This window comes from Rhipicephalus sanguineus, chromosome 11 (assembly GCF_013339695.2).
Source record: "Rhipicephalus sanguineus isolate Rsan-2018 chromosome 11, BIME_Rsan_1.4, whole genome shotgun sequence".
Taxonomy (NCBI): Eukaryota; Metazoa; Arthropoda; class Arachnida; order Ixodida; family Ixodidae; genus Rhipicephalus; species Rhipicephalus sanguineus.
This window is the reverse complement of record NC_051186.1, coordinates 134,463,591-134,479,027: the sequence shown is the minus strand read 5'-3', so window position 1 is coordinate 134,479,027 and position 15,437 is coordinate 134,463,591. Positions and strand designations below refer to the sequence as shown.

General features: G+C 45.5%; 2 protein-coding genes across 2 annotated transcripts in view; one reads left to right on the top strand and one right to left on the bottom strand.

Annotated features, from left to right (window-relative positions):
- The window catches only part of LOC119374600 (syntaxin-5), a 66,559-nt gene extending 55,438 nt beyond the window's left edge, over nt 1-11,121 (bottom strand). Inside the window, exons 1-2 of the mRNA XM_037644770.2 lie at nt 10,906-11,121; nt 1,090-1,251 (exon numbers count right to left, since the gene is read on the bottom strand). Of these exons, the coding sequence (XP_037500698.1) occupies nt 1,090-1,236 (147 nt within the window). The 5' untranslated portion in view covers nt 1,237-1,251; nt 10,906-11,121. The remainder of the gene's footprint in view (nt 1-1,089; nt 1,252-10,905) is intronic.
- A 1,548-nt stretch (nt 11,122-12,669) lies between these two features.
- Nucleotides 12,670-15,437, top strand: part of LOC119374598 (RNA pseudouridylate synthase domain-containing protein 1) — a 42,509-nt gene continuing 39,741 nt past the window's right edge. Inside the window, exon 1 of the mRNA XM_037644769.2 lies at nt 12,670-12,974. Coding sequence (XP_037500697.1) covers nt 12,723-12,974 — 252 coding nt within the window. The 5' untranslated portion in view covers nt 12,670-12,722. The remainder of the gene's footprint in view (nt 12,975-15,437) is intronic.

The following is a 15,437-nucleotide window of genomic DNA, read 5'->3' as shown; positions in this document are numbered from 1 at the left end:
CTCGCCGACTGCTTCGCATGAAACAGATTCCCACAGCGCGTGGGATCTGCCACATTTTTTATTCATAAGCCTGAGATGGCAAAAGTAACAACAGTACAGCTTTCAAAGTGTGCTTTAGCAGTATAACGCATTCATTGTCTGACTGTAATGTCCCTTTACATTTTTTAAGAGGCCACTGTTGGCACATTGCTCCTGAAGAAGTTATACAGTAAAAGCTCATTAACTCAGACTTCACAGTACTGGAAAAAATGTCCGAATTAACCGAATTTTAAACTATGATTAAGTATCAAGAAAACAATAAAGAAATGTCTGTTATATCAACACAATTTTATTTTGTTGATGAATATGTAAATGCTGTGCTTATTTTGTCTAATAACAGCGTAAAAGCCCCAATTTTCGTCATCCTGGGACTTCATTCTCAATGCTACTGCGGCGCCAGACACCCGTGTCTTAATTAGCCCAAAACGTGTTCTGACCTTCTTACGTACCGCCACCATGCGCACATGACAACACTTTTTTTGCCAGTAAACGAAATACATTTGCCGCAGCCAATGAAGCCTTGGTCACCAAGAACGCAATTGTGGATGGCAACCATGACCTTTTGAACGCCCACCGCCAACAAGATGCCACACGCAGTGGTAAACGCAAATAGGCATGAACCGTTCTGCCTTTGCTGTCATTACCGTACAGTTTATGATGATGATGATGGCAATGCGGACTGCAATGCTTCCTTTCAGTTGGCCGCGAGTGTCGTTTTTGTCCTTTTCTGCCGCACATATCCGGCGCTGCGCACTCGGTGTGCTTCCATCATCATCCGAATAAACCGGGTTGCGGCTAAATATGATGGAATTAACAAGAGTTTGAAGCCATTAAACAGTGTATATGATGGCTGGGACCGGAGAACGCATCCGAATTATCCGATTTTTTTAAAATTAACAAGGGTTTAATTAACAAGCTTTTACTCTATTATGATAAGGAAGAAATGCACAGGAACAAAATGAGGACACGCATTCAGGATTGTAACCTTGAACATTAAACATATCAGCCTTAAAGCAATACGGGAAATGTCTTGGGCAGAAAAGTACTCACAATGGTTCCCTGCATGAGCTTGGCAGCCGACTTGAACTCAGCCGTGCGGTCGCGGCTCGTCATGGTTGAGACCGAGATACACGAGGTCACAGGGAGGCTGTCCTCGTGGTCTGTGCTCGAGACAGTGCGTCTACGACGTGCTATCATTGGGCCCAGCGCAGGCTGCATGCCAGAAATACACGGCAAGCTGCTCAGCTCTACTGTCACAAGTGGCTGCAAGCCTCAAGCAAATCCTGTTTGAGTTAAGGCAATGCTTGTTCAGCCTAGTCGAGCGCTGCTGCAAAGTGCAACCTCGTTATACTGACCAGAAAGAAACAGCAAAAGAATGAAGTAGTTTGCTTCTTCAAATTTTACGCTAGAGCACCATTATGTTCAGGCTCATTTACACTTGTGACTAGAACTTGTCGTGCAACCATTTGCAACTTAAGGGGGGAATGGTACCTGGGGCTATCGTGTTCATTTTCTGACCAGATTCAATTAAACAGCACAGATATATATGTATTTCTTTGTGCTGATTTTAAAAGTGCTGTAATTTTTTCTTTGACTCAAATAATTATTGAGATAATTAATGTTAATTACTATTATTTGGTGAGGCAATAGATAATAATAAACTGGGCAGAAAGTTATGTTTAATACATGAGTGGAAAGCAGAATGAATAAGAATCGAATTGCTGCAAACAGTTTTCAAATCCAACAATAATTAGAAATTTAGCAGCCCATAAAAATTTATGGGAACCATCGTTAAAGAAATTTAGCATTTACAGTACAGCTACTAGCGATCAAGAACACAGGCAGTTTAAAAAATTATAAAAGAAGAAAAGAAGGAATCTGCTTGCAGCATTTCAAGCTTTATGCATTTAGCTTCATACAGCAAAAAACGTTACAGCTGTGGCTATTCTAGAGCTTGAGCAATTTCTGCACCAAACAAGCAGAGTGAGTAAAAGCTTGTTTTGAGAAAATGCAAGAAAACAGATAAAGCTCATTTTGAATCACATGTAATAGACGATATTGAAATATTTTTGTTAGATGATTAGTCTCCACCAGGGACATAACCTGCATGCCTACTGCTGCAGCACGTCATTCAGAAGCAGCATGTCAATAAAAAAGCCCAATATTTGTGCTTTTTCTCAATCGAAATATAGCTTGTTTTGGTTATATATAAATTGTTGTTGGGGCTGAAATATCAATCCAAGATGTAAGAAACTTGGTCAGCACTTGCGGCAATGCCTACATGTTACGAAAATACTATATTCAGAAAATTGATTTTTTCCATGATTTTTCATCTCTAAGACCAGTGTCCCCCCTTAAACTGGAAAAGTTGGGCAAGTAGGTACGTTTTCATGATGAAAAACAGCGCATAAGGTGAGGGACTTGTTGTGCAGTGTCTGTGCTGTTTCCTTTGAACAAGTCCCACGTCTTTATGAGCTCTTTTTCATCATTAGCGACTGGAGACTAAAAAGCAAATCAAGGCAACCTGATGTTCACACCTGCGTGCAACCGATACCTGCTGCAACGCACAATTCATGTCTGCTCGCATTGTCACTGCCCCATAAAATAAGACGTCCCGTTCCTGCGAATGTGAATGGTTCAGAGGTTTGAGACTGAAGTCATGTGAGTGAAAAATAGAGCAGTCACTCTGCAACCAAACTGGCAATTTGTGACCATTTGCAATGAGTTGCTTTGCAAACAAATTGGTTGTGCCATTGGTGCTGGTAGCATCTGTCAATGAGCCTTTAGTGCAACGTAACAAGCTTTCTTGTTGCTACAATATGGGTGACGTTAAAATGCTATGCTGTCCTAGTTTATCTGTGAACTTGGTCTTCAAACTGCGAATTACTGGTGTCAAAGGCCATCCTTTTGCTCCCAGGATCTTGCAAATTGCCATCGGTGTTGTACGCCCAGTTCGGGGTGTGTTCATTATACAGGGCAAAAAAATCAGTTTGATGTCAAATTTCAGGCACAGGCACTTAGGGATTGGGCTGCTAAGCAGGACTGGATTGGATTTAAGCAGGCCAATGTTGCCCAGACACAGTTCTTGATATCAGGGTGCCAGGAGGGGGAGGGGAGGTCCTGTCACAGTGAGGAGAAATGTGAAATTTCACGACAGACCCCCATGGCAGAAGCCTTTGTCCTACCTAGTTTGGAAGGAAATAGGACTGTGCCAACTGAGGCTAGCACATCATATTCATCACAGTTGTAACTCGATTTAACGAAGTTATGAGGGCGCTCAAATTACTCCGTTAAATCTAGGAAGAAATTTTTCAGTCCTTCCAAGTTTAACATTGTAACTTAAGAGACAATAGGATTGGGCGTGTTGGTATAACATGACAAAGAGTGCTTAACAGCGCAAACGACCGGAGGGGATAGAAGAGACGAGACAGAGCGCTGAACTGCCAACAATTTATTTCTTGCGAAGCTCTTCGCTTTTATACAGTCACCAGTTACACTAGTCATGCGCGAAACACAATGATAATGCATAAGTACATCACACCGACAAGCGAAGGAACAACTTTTCTTTATCGGTGAGCGCGACAGAAGGGGTGCTAACACAAGCATCTTTCAATGAGCATATCTTTTCTGCCTCTATGATCTCGCGTGTGGTGCGATCCCTGCATGTAGCAACAATAGTACACTCTGAAAATATTGGCCAGCAGCCACACGTGCTGCAGTGAACGGACAGCCATCCTTGTTTATAATGATTCACATTGTACATATGTTCCTTCAGCCTCTCATTTATACAACGACCTGTTTGACCGATGTAATATCTTCCACACGATAACAGCAGCTGATACACCACATTACAGACACAATCTCTAAATTTATTTGCATGTTTAGTAGTGCAACCAAGGGTGGGTCTGGATGGAGGAACGGACAGCTTGCACAGGCGACCCAATTTTTGGGGGGCGGTAAAGACCACCTTCACATTAACTAGCTGTGCCACTTTCTTAAGATTGTGCGCTATCTTGTGCATATATGGAACCACGGCGAAAGCCTGTCTAGCAGTGACAGGTTGGACTACGTTATCGTTCCCTTTGGCCTGAAGTTCACGCAGCAGGCCCTCGGCAACGGAAACTTGCACGTGGTCAGGGTATCCAGCCGACGTCAGCCTTGAAGATTGCTCAACAAAGCTTTCGGTAATCTTGTGCACACAGGATTTTCGCAAGGCATTCATGAAACAAGATTTTGCGATAAGCCTGTTTTGCCATTTCATTCCGCGCATTCTAAATTAGTTAAGCGAGGTATCGCAAAATCTTGTTTCATGAATGCCTTGCGAAAATCCTGTGTGCACAAGATTACCGAAAGCTTTGTTGAGCAATCTTCAAGGCTGACGTCGGCTGGATACCCTGACCACGTGCAAGTTTCCGTTGCCGAGGGCCTGCTGCGTGAACTTCAGGCCAAAGGGAACGATAACGTAGTCCAACCTGTCACTGCTAGACAGGCTTTCGCCGTGGTTCCATATATGCACAAGATAGCGCACAATCTTAAGAAAGTGGCACAGCTAGTTAATGTGAAGGTGGTCTTTACCGCCCCCCAAAAATTGAGTCGCCTGTGCAAGCTGTCCGTTCCTCCGTCCAGACCCACCCTTGGTTGCACTACTAAACATGCAAATAAATTTAGAGATTGTATCTGTAATGTGGTGTATCAGCTGCTGTTATCGTGTGGAAGATATTACATCAGTCAAACAGGTCGTTCTATAAATGAGAGGCTGAAGGAACATATGTACAATGTGAATCATTATAAACAAGGATGGCTGTCCGTTCACTGCAGCACGTGTGGCTGCCGGCCAATATTTTCAGAGTATACTATTGTTGCTACATGCAGGGATCGCACCACACGCGAGATCATAGAGGCAGAAAAGATATGCTCATTGAAAGATGCTTGTGTTAGCACCCCTTCTGTCGCGCTCACCGATAAAGAAAAGTTGTTCCTTCGCTTGTCGGTGTGATGTACTTATGCATTATCATTGTGTTTCACGCATGACTAGTGCAACTGGTGACTATAAAAGCGAAGATCTTCGCAAGAAATAAATTGTCGGCAGTTCAGCGCTCTGTCTCGTCTCTTCTATCCCCTTCGGTCGTTTGCGCTGTTAAAGGCCAACTCCGGCGATTTTTCGAGGGCCATGGATCTCAATAAAATTCGCTGGGTACGTTCCTTTTCACGTTCCCGTTATATATGCCAAATTACAAGCTGGAGACATACGCAGATTCATTGCAAATGAATTTTATTGATTGCCCCGACTCTCCCCACCTCGCTTCCCAAAATTATTGGCAACATTGGGTGCGTGACGTCATTTTTGTTAAGCGGAAGTGACGGAACCGAGGGGCCCCTAGAGCGTCTACTATCCGCAAGGCAACAATCGCGAGTGTTTGGCGAGCGCTTCGTTGGCTGGGCGTGTGAATTTCAGTTCCTTGCGGTAATGCGTGCGATGGGTGGCAAGTGGTGTCGCGTTGTGGGCTGCACACGATTCCCCGTTGGCAGTCACGAAACACTCGCACCTAACGATTACCCTGCGTCTCTATATTAATCTTTTAGCTAGCAATGCCGGTTTACCGCGCGGAAAGTACGGTGATACCGTACCGGCTAAAGAATGCACATGCGTGAACATCACGGAAACACTTTCCGTAACATATACAGGGTGCACCGTGACCGGGCCTATCGGTATACGGTGAGCTTCGCATCGTGCGAAACAACGTAACCTAATGGTGCGAAAGGTGGCTCATACTTGGCTTATATTACATTCCTTCGGCCGTACCAACGCGATGTTGAACGCCGCTATTGCCAAACTTACGCACTCTTCCCATAGCGATATTAAGAAGCTTTAGTTAGTCCGCGAACTTCTCAGCGATAGCATTTTACCCGATCACGGTCCCACAAACTTGAGCTCCCTGGACAGGTGGTGCCATCTGGCGGTGGAATGTGCAACCAGGCAAGCAAAGAGCTAAACAGATGAGTTCCACTTCATCGAAGAGGAATGGCCATTACAGTTGGCCTCCAAATGCGTCGGAATCGCAGCTGTCGTTTTCCGACAGCTCAGCTTGTGCACGTGACACGGTCAGTCAGACACAAGATTTCCGATGGAGTCACCTTTCAAATGAGCGTCTGCTCTTCGCCGCTTTCGCAGCTTTCATACTACGCGCTGGTGGGACCGGCATGCATTGCATGATTTCCGGTTTTGTAACCACTTATACGTCACGCGAAGACAGTATGCTCGGTTGGGTTTCGGTTTCGATGTTGCGCTTTTTTGCTTATTTAAAATTATTCTCCAATTTGCCGAGTGTTTCTGCTATCGGACCCGTGACAGGAGCGTCTCAGGAATATAAAAGCACCATTACTTTGACATGGCCAAAAAATCGCCAGAGTTGGCCTTTAAGCACTCTAACATTGTAACGTAGCGGTGCCAAAAAGCTACCATAGCATTTTATTTGCCCCTAGAACACACCTGTGCAGGTGAAAATTCCATGAGGGCAGCCAGAGCATAAGTTCCTCCCATGTTCGAGCGATAGCGATACAGGCGAGGTCACGTGAAGCTACGACAAGCTGCTGATACTCAAAGACAGGGAGAACTAATGCGGTTAATGTCTGAACAGACGGAGCAAGAAAGTTCCAAGGAGACAATCAGTGCCATCTGTCACATAAACCATTAAATAACAAAAGGAACCGCCACGTTCCAGTGGGAGTATTCGCAGGGACAACAAACCACTAGCGCCCAGCACCATTTGATATGTAAAAGCGCTACCGACTGCAGCGTCGGTAGTGTCGTGACTAGGGTGGCTAGATGTTGTAATGCGATAGCGTTACAGAGCATGTCCGAAGAAAAGCCGTATGCGTAAAAATTGGAAAGAAATCACTGCATTTTTGCTCAATTATTTCCGGAAAAACTTCGTTAAATTGAATTCAGTGCCATGAAAACTTCGTTAATTCGAGTTGATGAGAACACTGAACCCTATGGGCACCTGCCAAGGAATGGAAATTTGTTCGTTAGATCGAGAAATTCGTAAAATCGGGTTTCGTTAGATCAAGTTTTAACTGTATTAGAAAACACCATACTAAGGCATCACCTTGTCACTGCAGCACTGGCTCACAACCTAATGCACTTCTCTGAAATACTGTTCTTGCATCCTGCCAAGCAGAAGCACCATTTCTTACTTTTCCAACTGCAGTAACCATTCTGGAATTTCACATACAAAATTCAGGCCTTTCAGATAAGGAACCCGAATAAGGAGCTTTGCTGACATACAATTTTTACGTCCTCATAAAGATGTACAAAACATCCACACGCATTAAGACATAAACATAAACTTTCATTTTTGCAAAAAGCAATGCTAAGACGAAGGTCTAGCTCTTGTATGGAAATATTTTTTTACCTTATAGTATAAATCTATTCCATTACTTATACAGGTAATACTAGTCAGGCTGTTTCATCAAGGAACTGGAATTCCCAGACAAAGGTAAGGAGGGCAGTGTGATCAGCAATTGCTATGACATAGTGAAGAACACTTCTACTCAGAACTATCCACAGACAAGCCATGCAACGTGGAGTGAAGTTGAACAGGGCAGTGAAGTCCCTTGTGCCAACGAGGTTAGATGAGCATCATGTGAGGATGGCATAAGTGTTGAAGGTGGCTGCAAAACTGTAGCCAGGTTAGACTCTAAAAATCAGCATGCAACACACAACTGTTACACTGAGACATATTTGTTGTTCCTGTTCTGAAGTACAGCCGATCTCTGTGCGACATTAAGACTTTGATCTGGGCGAGTTGGTTCATAGATATAGGAAAGCGCAGCGCGACTAAGACAAGGGACGAAGAACACACATGAGCACTGACTTACAACTTGATTTATTTTGCACCACATATGCGCATAAACTTGGTAAATGGCACATCAATCGTCAAACAGAAATGGTCGTATGTGGTTTATCACGCAAGATACACCAACAACATGATTTTTTCCTTTCCTTTTCAAGCTGCCTCTTGAAAAGGAAAAACCATGTTGTTGGTGTATCTTGCGTGATAAGCCACGTACGACCATTTCTATTAGACGACTGATGTGCCATTTGCCAAGCTTATGCGCATATGTAACGCTATCTTGGTGCAAAATAAATCCATTTGTAAGTCAGCGCTCGTGAGTGTTCTTCGTCCCTTGTCTTAGTTGCGCTGTGCTTTCCTATTGGTGCGTGACATGCTGCAGTGGAGTGGAGTTAGCTTTCATCAACTGTGAACAGAGCAAAGCTACCGCAGCGTAGACGGTCTGATTGTAAACAGCATGATCGGTGCAGCCATGAGCCTCACTGTGAAGCTTGAATTTGCGAGTTTCTAAGGCTTGCCCAGTGTTAGAAACCCGAGTAAATAACCTGTGCCTAAATAAAAAAATTGGACCATCTCCCCGAAGGGAACCCTGATGGGATGCGAAGCAGCAGCGTTGCGCACGGGTGGCGTCACGGGTTGAACGGCGCTAACGCGGGTGCTGCGGTGAGCGCTGGAAGATTCGTTTGAAGCGAAACTCGGTGTAGCGTTTACTGGTGTAAACGTTTGTTTGAAACGCAGACACGGGAGGCGAGCGGGCGTTGGAGCCGGCAGCTGCGGGCGCTCCGGCGAGTGAGGGAGAGAGTGACATACGCGCGCACCTGCGAGGGGAGCGTGACGTCAACGCCCAGCTGCGGCGTGACCTACTTGGCACCGCTCCAACACCTGCGCCAAGGGAAGCGCGTTGCCTCGCGTTTCTGCAGACGGAGTGACAGCGTTACACAGGCTAGTCAAAGAGCTGCTTCGCATCTAATAAATAATCTCACACTCCTGTGGTAAAAAGCTGTAAAGCACCAGCACACACCCTCAATACTGCTGTCTCCACAACTGATACCACCACAGCCTTGATATCTAGCAGAGGTAACTGAAAGTAAGTTTTTATTGAGCATGAATGCAACAACAACATTGTATGTCTGGCGAAGTACGAGTCATAGTAGAATATGATTCAAGATAAACAACTGCCTCGAACCAGTTTCAACTGAGCGTGGTGACACGGATGCCTCCCCCGCTGCAGTTTCTGTCCCTTTATGAAACTGAGTTTTGTGACCAGAAAAGCATCGAAATGACTCTGCTATGATGAAAGGAATGTCAATGCTGAGTGAGTTACAGAACAGACACTTGTATTTTGTTTGATGCGTTTGACCACATTATGCACTGAACATTTTTATTTATTTATTCAGAATATGAACTGCATTATGGTGCATACAACAATTCATTCTCGGCACTGATGCGCACAAGTGCTTCAGACTACGCATTGAATGTGCTATTTTCTGACACTGGAAACAAACGTGAGCAGCATAAAAAGTGGATTGTTTTTAATAGACATCTCCTGCATTACACAAGAGCCACGTTCTGGAGCCAACACTTAGAAGAGGTTCTACCCCTCACCTTGCCCAACTTGTCTTGTACAAGTTTAGAAAAACTGCCACACATAAGCTGTCCCATCAAAGACGCAGGCCACAAGAATATTCCCTGACTGAAGATTTCTCATCAGCACATAATAATGATTGGTATAGCAAAAAAAAATATATTGTAGCAGCCGGGTCTGGCATGTTGTGTTTACAACACACTGCACTCAGACATAAAAGTATTTAAAACAACTGGCAATGTTCAGCATTTCGGGTGGGCCAAGGAAAGTTACAGTTCAGTCCAAGCTTGCACTCCTGTGGCTTGAGAAGTATGAACCACATTACTATGATGACTAACTTGACACAACATGAAGCTTCTCACGATACTAGAAGACCAGGATATTGGCATGCACCACAATAACGCACTAACTACAGGTCACAAATGCTGTTGCACTCAAGATTACCTCGCCTACTTAACCCTTTGCGGTGCATTGTCGGGCACAATGCAACACTGCTTTTTCATGGTTGATTAACGTGCAGGTTTTCTCCATAGATTGAGATTGAGTACATGGTTTTCTCACTGCAGTATGCGCCATCTCTAAAAGAATAAGTAAAACGTCTTTTAAAGAACTATAATCTAAAGCTTTGATTTCTTCAGTCTCAGACCGGAATGGACGGAGGGTGGGTAAAGGGTTCGGGCCGCAAATGGTGAATAGGTCTGATTGTTTATAACATTCATACTGAGTCCTGTTTTGCTTCTGCTGTTCCTGATATTTTTCTCTCGTGCGTTCGTAAGATGCTTTTATTCATTCTATGAAGTACAGAGGCATGATTTTGTTATCTGCCATATTCGTGTAACCAGCTAGGAAAACTATTTCCACGCTGCTGCCCCTGTATATTATTAGGGGTTTTAGGGTCTGGTCAATCGGTCATGAGGTGCCTTTTTCCTCACTTGCCCTCTGCAACACTGAATTGGTCGTGGGGGAAGTAGAGCATACATACATACATACATACATACATACATACATACATACATACATACACACACACACACACACACACACACACACACACACACACACATACATACATACATACATACATACATACATACATACATACATACATACATACATACATACATACATACATACATACATACATACATACATACATACATACATGAAGCATCTCAAACTAAAGCGTCAATGCCTCAGCAGTTCCTACGCTACTGACTCACTTAGCCATAGGAAAATGATAAGCTTGCGGCTTTTGTCCAGGAGTATTGACAACGGATGAAAGAAAGACATGTTGCGGTCATGTCGGCCCTCTGTTGATGCAAATGTCTGGTGTAAATATTTGCACAGAGGGCCACGACATTTCGATACGGGTGCGATCATCTGCTGACGTCACTGGGGGGGACGGTGGTGTGAAAAGGCGCTTACCTGTGCAACGTGTACTTGGCGGGGGCATACGCGCACTCCTCAAAGCCCTACGAGCGGTCCCTCATTCAAAAAAAGGTGTCCTTTTGCCCACCAGCTGCTTGGAGCCGCCACAGAAACACACCGGGCCCGACGTCGCTTACGCTCGCGTCAAGTACACACTCTACCTGTTTGATACGATGCTGCTGCTGCTGATGATGATGAGGGGAAAAGTCCTTTCGCGCGCGATTTAAATTCTACTACGCAATGCAGGCTTGATGTTTGCTCCACTTAGGAGTTTCAGGGGAAAATGTTGTTCAGTTTCTTCCTGCCCCAAACCTGAATACAGCTGACTACAGGGCAACGTCTAGAAGGCTCTAGTTCACTGTAGCCTGGTAGCGTCGGTAACCGTGACACTTACGCGGACTCTCATTTCTGTACTGCGCATGCACATAACAATTAACAATACTTTCATTTTGGTTACAGTGTTCTATATTGGGATTTAGGGAGTTCTTTTCCTTTGGTCATCTGCCGTTGCCGATAGCAGAGTCTAGTTAAAGATACTGACGTGATGTGCCATACCGGTGTTACAGTGCAGCGTACAGGGTACCGGTGTAGCCACTGTACCGGCGTCACACGGGCACTTTTGCGGATAAGGCAAGGATAAGGTACCGCGCCAAACCAGAGAACAAACTCGATCCGGATTACGACGGACTGTGCAGCAGCGACCAGGGGCGTAGCCAGAAATTTTTTTCGGGGGGGGGGGGGGGGGGGCTCAACTATACTTTATGTATGTTCGTGCGTGCGTTTATATGTGTGCGTGCCTACATACGCAAGCAAAACCGAAAAAATTCGGGGGGGGGGGGGTTGGACCCCCCCCCCCTTTGGCTACGCCTGTGGCAGCGACTGGAGTAGCAAGATGGCGATGTTGGGCTAGTTGGTTTACGTTCATCTTTGGAAAATTAAGGACAGCAGAAACGTGGACAGTAGAAGTGGACAGGACAGCAGTAGTGCCACACGGTGCACTGCTGATCGCGGTTAAGCCCAGTGCTGAGCACATCGCTCAACGTGGCCCACCTCTGCAGCTTGCGTCGCTTCATAACGAAGCCAATCACGACATCAAAAAGATCGTTTCGGATCGGGCCCAATCGCGATCAGAAGTGACTGTCTGACACTGGTGTAAGTTGTCGACCGCGATCAAGAAGTCCGAGCATTAAAGTTATTTCAATCTCATTACAGTTATTTCAATCAATCAATCAAGAAGTCCGATCGGCATCCAACCCTGATCGCGATCAAAAGTGCCCGTCACTGTGACATCGACTTTTCCGCGCATGTTGTGCTGACAAGCCGGCCGGTAATCTAGCAGAAAACGTCATCCGCAGAAGCACCTGACAATGGCAAACGTCCAAGAAAATAAAATTCGTAAAACTCAAAACTGAATATTATTTTCTCGCGCAGAACAGGAATAAGAATGCGCGTGACCGTCAGGTGTACGGGCTGTTGCAGATGACGTTGACCTGCAGCTACCACACTACGGTGAAGATGGTGTTCACGAGCCTCTGTTAAACACACTGCTTCTTTGCATTCCTTTAAAACTTTTCTTGGTAATAAGGGACGCTTCGAAACACGACACGGTGGTCTCGAGCAGAGTCGTCGGACGTCGGTGTCCTCTCAAAAACCGGCCTGCTAGAGAAAGTTGCAGCGGCGGCACCTGGTGGTGTCAACATAGGGGGGTACGCGCAGTTCCCCTATTTGTGGTCGTGTCACTAGCACATTTATAGAACGGGCGGTTGGTTTCTCGGTGGTGATCAACGTTACTAGATGTGGTGATCGCGCATGCTATGAACCGAGAGATCCGCGTGCTCCACTGCAGCGCGCACTTCCTTGTGGTGGACAAGCCGGCCGATCTGGTGATCAACACACAGAAAGCGCACGAGCACCCGGTGAGCGTCGAGTCTCTCCTACGCCGACAGCACCCGGAGCTGGTGGACCCGGATGTCGAGCACGGCTTCCGCTTCTGCCACCGCCTGGACTTCGCCACCAGCGGCGTGCTGTGCCTGGCGCTCACACGCGCCGGGGCCCGGGCTGCGCAGGTATCGTCACCTGCCCGCACGCGATGGGTACTGTCAACCAGTGTTGCGGAATGGGCGCCTGCATTCCATTCCGGGGAATCTGCCGCAATTCCATTCCTTTCAATACCTCGGAATGAAAAAACTTAGCCCATTCCCACTCCGCGGCAATGGCCATGCGGTTCATTTCAATTCCTGTAATTCAATTCCTGTAATTCCTCAACGTAAGAAAGGCATCTTAAGAGTTTTATCGAGTTAAGAATGAACGCTCATAAAGCTGATGTCATCATATGCATTAAGAACTACAAAAGTACGCACAACACGTTACCGAGGTCGAGAGATAGTAGCCTGGCGACATATGTCGTGGAGTACAACCAGCCTACTAATTCCCACACAGGCAGTTCTCCCGCTGTGTTTGCATGGTCAGCATGTTTGAACGAATGGTGCTGTTTTAAAGGGACACTAAAGAGAAACAATGAATCGGTTTAGATCGATAATCTGTGCTCTGAGAACGCTAACGTCGTTAATTTCGCCATCATAGGTTTAGTATAGAGGTGAAAATGAAAGTTCAAAGTTTCGTTTTTAAATTTCGCGCCGAAATCTTCCCACGTGACGTCACGGATTTCAAAGTGTACTTATCGTATTTAGGCGCCATTGGCTCAACAAAATTACCCCAAACTTGGTATGTTATGCCTATGGCCCCCTCAAAGGACAATGTACTTCGTTTTTACCAATTAGGAACTATGTAGTCCCTAGTAGGCGCTGTCAACACATGTGACGTCGCGGTGAATGGTGCTGAAGCTTCAAGGTGGCGTCACCACCCACATTTTGTTTTTGTGCGTTTTCTTGCTTACTAAGCGTGTTCTCGCAGCAAGCGTTATGTTTTTGGTATCGTGAAAGAGTACTTTACTAATATGAGAAAAATCGTTTAGCACTTTAGTGTCCCTTTAATATTGTTTAAGCATAAATGTGTTAACGCTAAAATGACGATACAGCATATTTTTATGCTGGCAAAAGTAGTGTTCAAGAAGACTAAACAGTTATGCCACGCGCCTGGAGCGGTCGTGAATATGGGAAAACTAAGATTTGTTTAATGGGGAACAAAACCCTCTAGATCTGCACCGTTCAGTGCACTGTTTGGACACCTTGTGCCTTTGCATTGAATACGGAACAGCCCTGCCGCGGTAGTCTAGTGGTTATGGCGCTCGACTGCCGACTCGAAGGTCGCGGGATCGAATCCTGGCCGTGGCATCTGCATTTTTGATGGAGGCGAGAATGTTTGAGGTCCGTGTACATTAGATTTAGGTGCACATTAAAGAACCCCAAGTGGTCTAAATTTCTGGAGCCCTCCACTACGGCGTCTGTCATAATCATATCGTGGTTTTGGGACGTTAAACCCCGGATATTATTCGAATACGGAACACTGGGCCGCATTGCTTGTCAACACTCATGCTTGTCAAGCGCGCCTCGCAAGCATGGATGGGGTGAGGAGAAATTTCTGTGTTCGCCTGTGCACAGGTATGCAATGTCTTCCTTGTCGCAAAGGTTATTTACGTGTGTCAGGTACTAAACTGCTCGTGAGATAAACATCAAGCTGTGCATAGAGTATTCTCGCCATTTTCGTGTGGGAGTTTCAGTGGGAACCAACGCGCAGGGATAATTGGTCCTACCCCGGAGCAGTGGGAGTGTGGGCTGACCAGCTCTCAGTTCGAGACTCAGGAACGCCTGATCTCCCGGGCTAGAGCAGCATCGGTTGCTCGCAGCTTTCTGAACTTAGAAAAGCCCACCCACCTTTAATTTATTTTTACCGGCTCAGACAAGTGTTTCTACAACAACAACAACACATCCGGCAAATGGTCACTAGTCCTTTGGAAATCACTACTTCATAAAAAGTGCTTGTGTCCTCGGGATTTTTAAATGCTGCAATAAAGGTCGCAAGCAGTGAAAAGTGCATAGAAGGGAAAACAGTGCGAATTTTTGAACAAACACAAAAGGGAGACAGACGACAACAGGCGCTGTCTCCCTTTTAACCCTAGCAGTGAAAGGTGCAAAAAGAAGCTTCATTTTGGTTTTATTCATCGTGCGTAGTTCCGCACGACGGATACCAACGGCATAGAGCCACGGTTACGCGAAGAAGAGAGACAAACTTGGGAGCAACACAGTCTATATAAGAACAGAATTGTAGTAGGCGTGTTGCATATAAATGTACCGCGCTTGTAATCAGCCAAGCCATTTTAAAAATACTGCTTTATTGTTAAATTCGAGACTCTGACTTACTAATGTTTGAACTTTGAAAAACAGCGCGTAGACGAAAACGTGCTCTGTTTTCAGAAAAAGACGTAATTCTGTTCCCATTCCATTCCGTGCAGAAGGCGCTTAATTTCATTCCCATTCCATTCCTCCAAGCATTGTCCCCATTCCATTCCGGGGTTGCGAAAATGTGGAATGATTCCGGAGTCATTTCAATTCTGGAGTGGCAACTCCGCA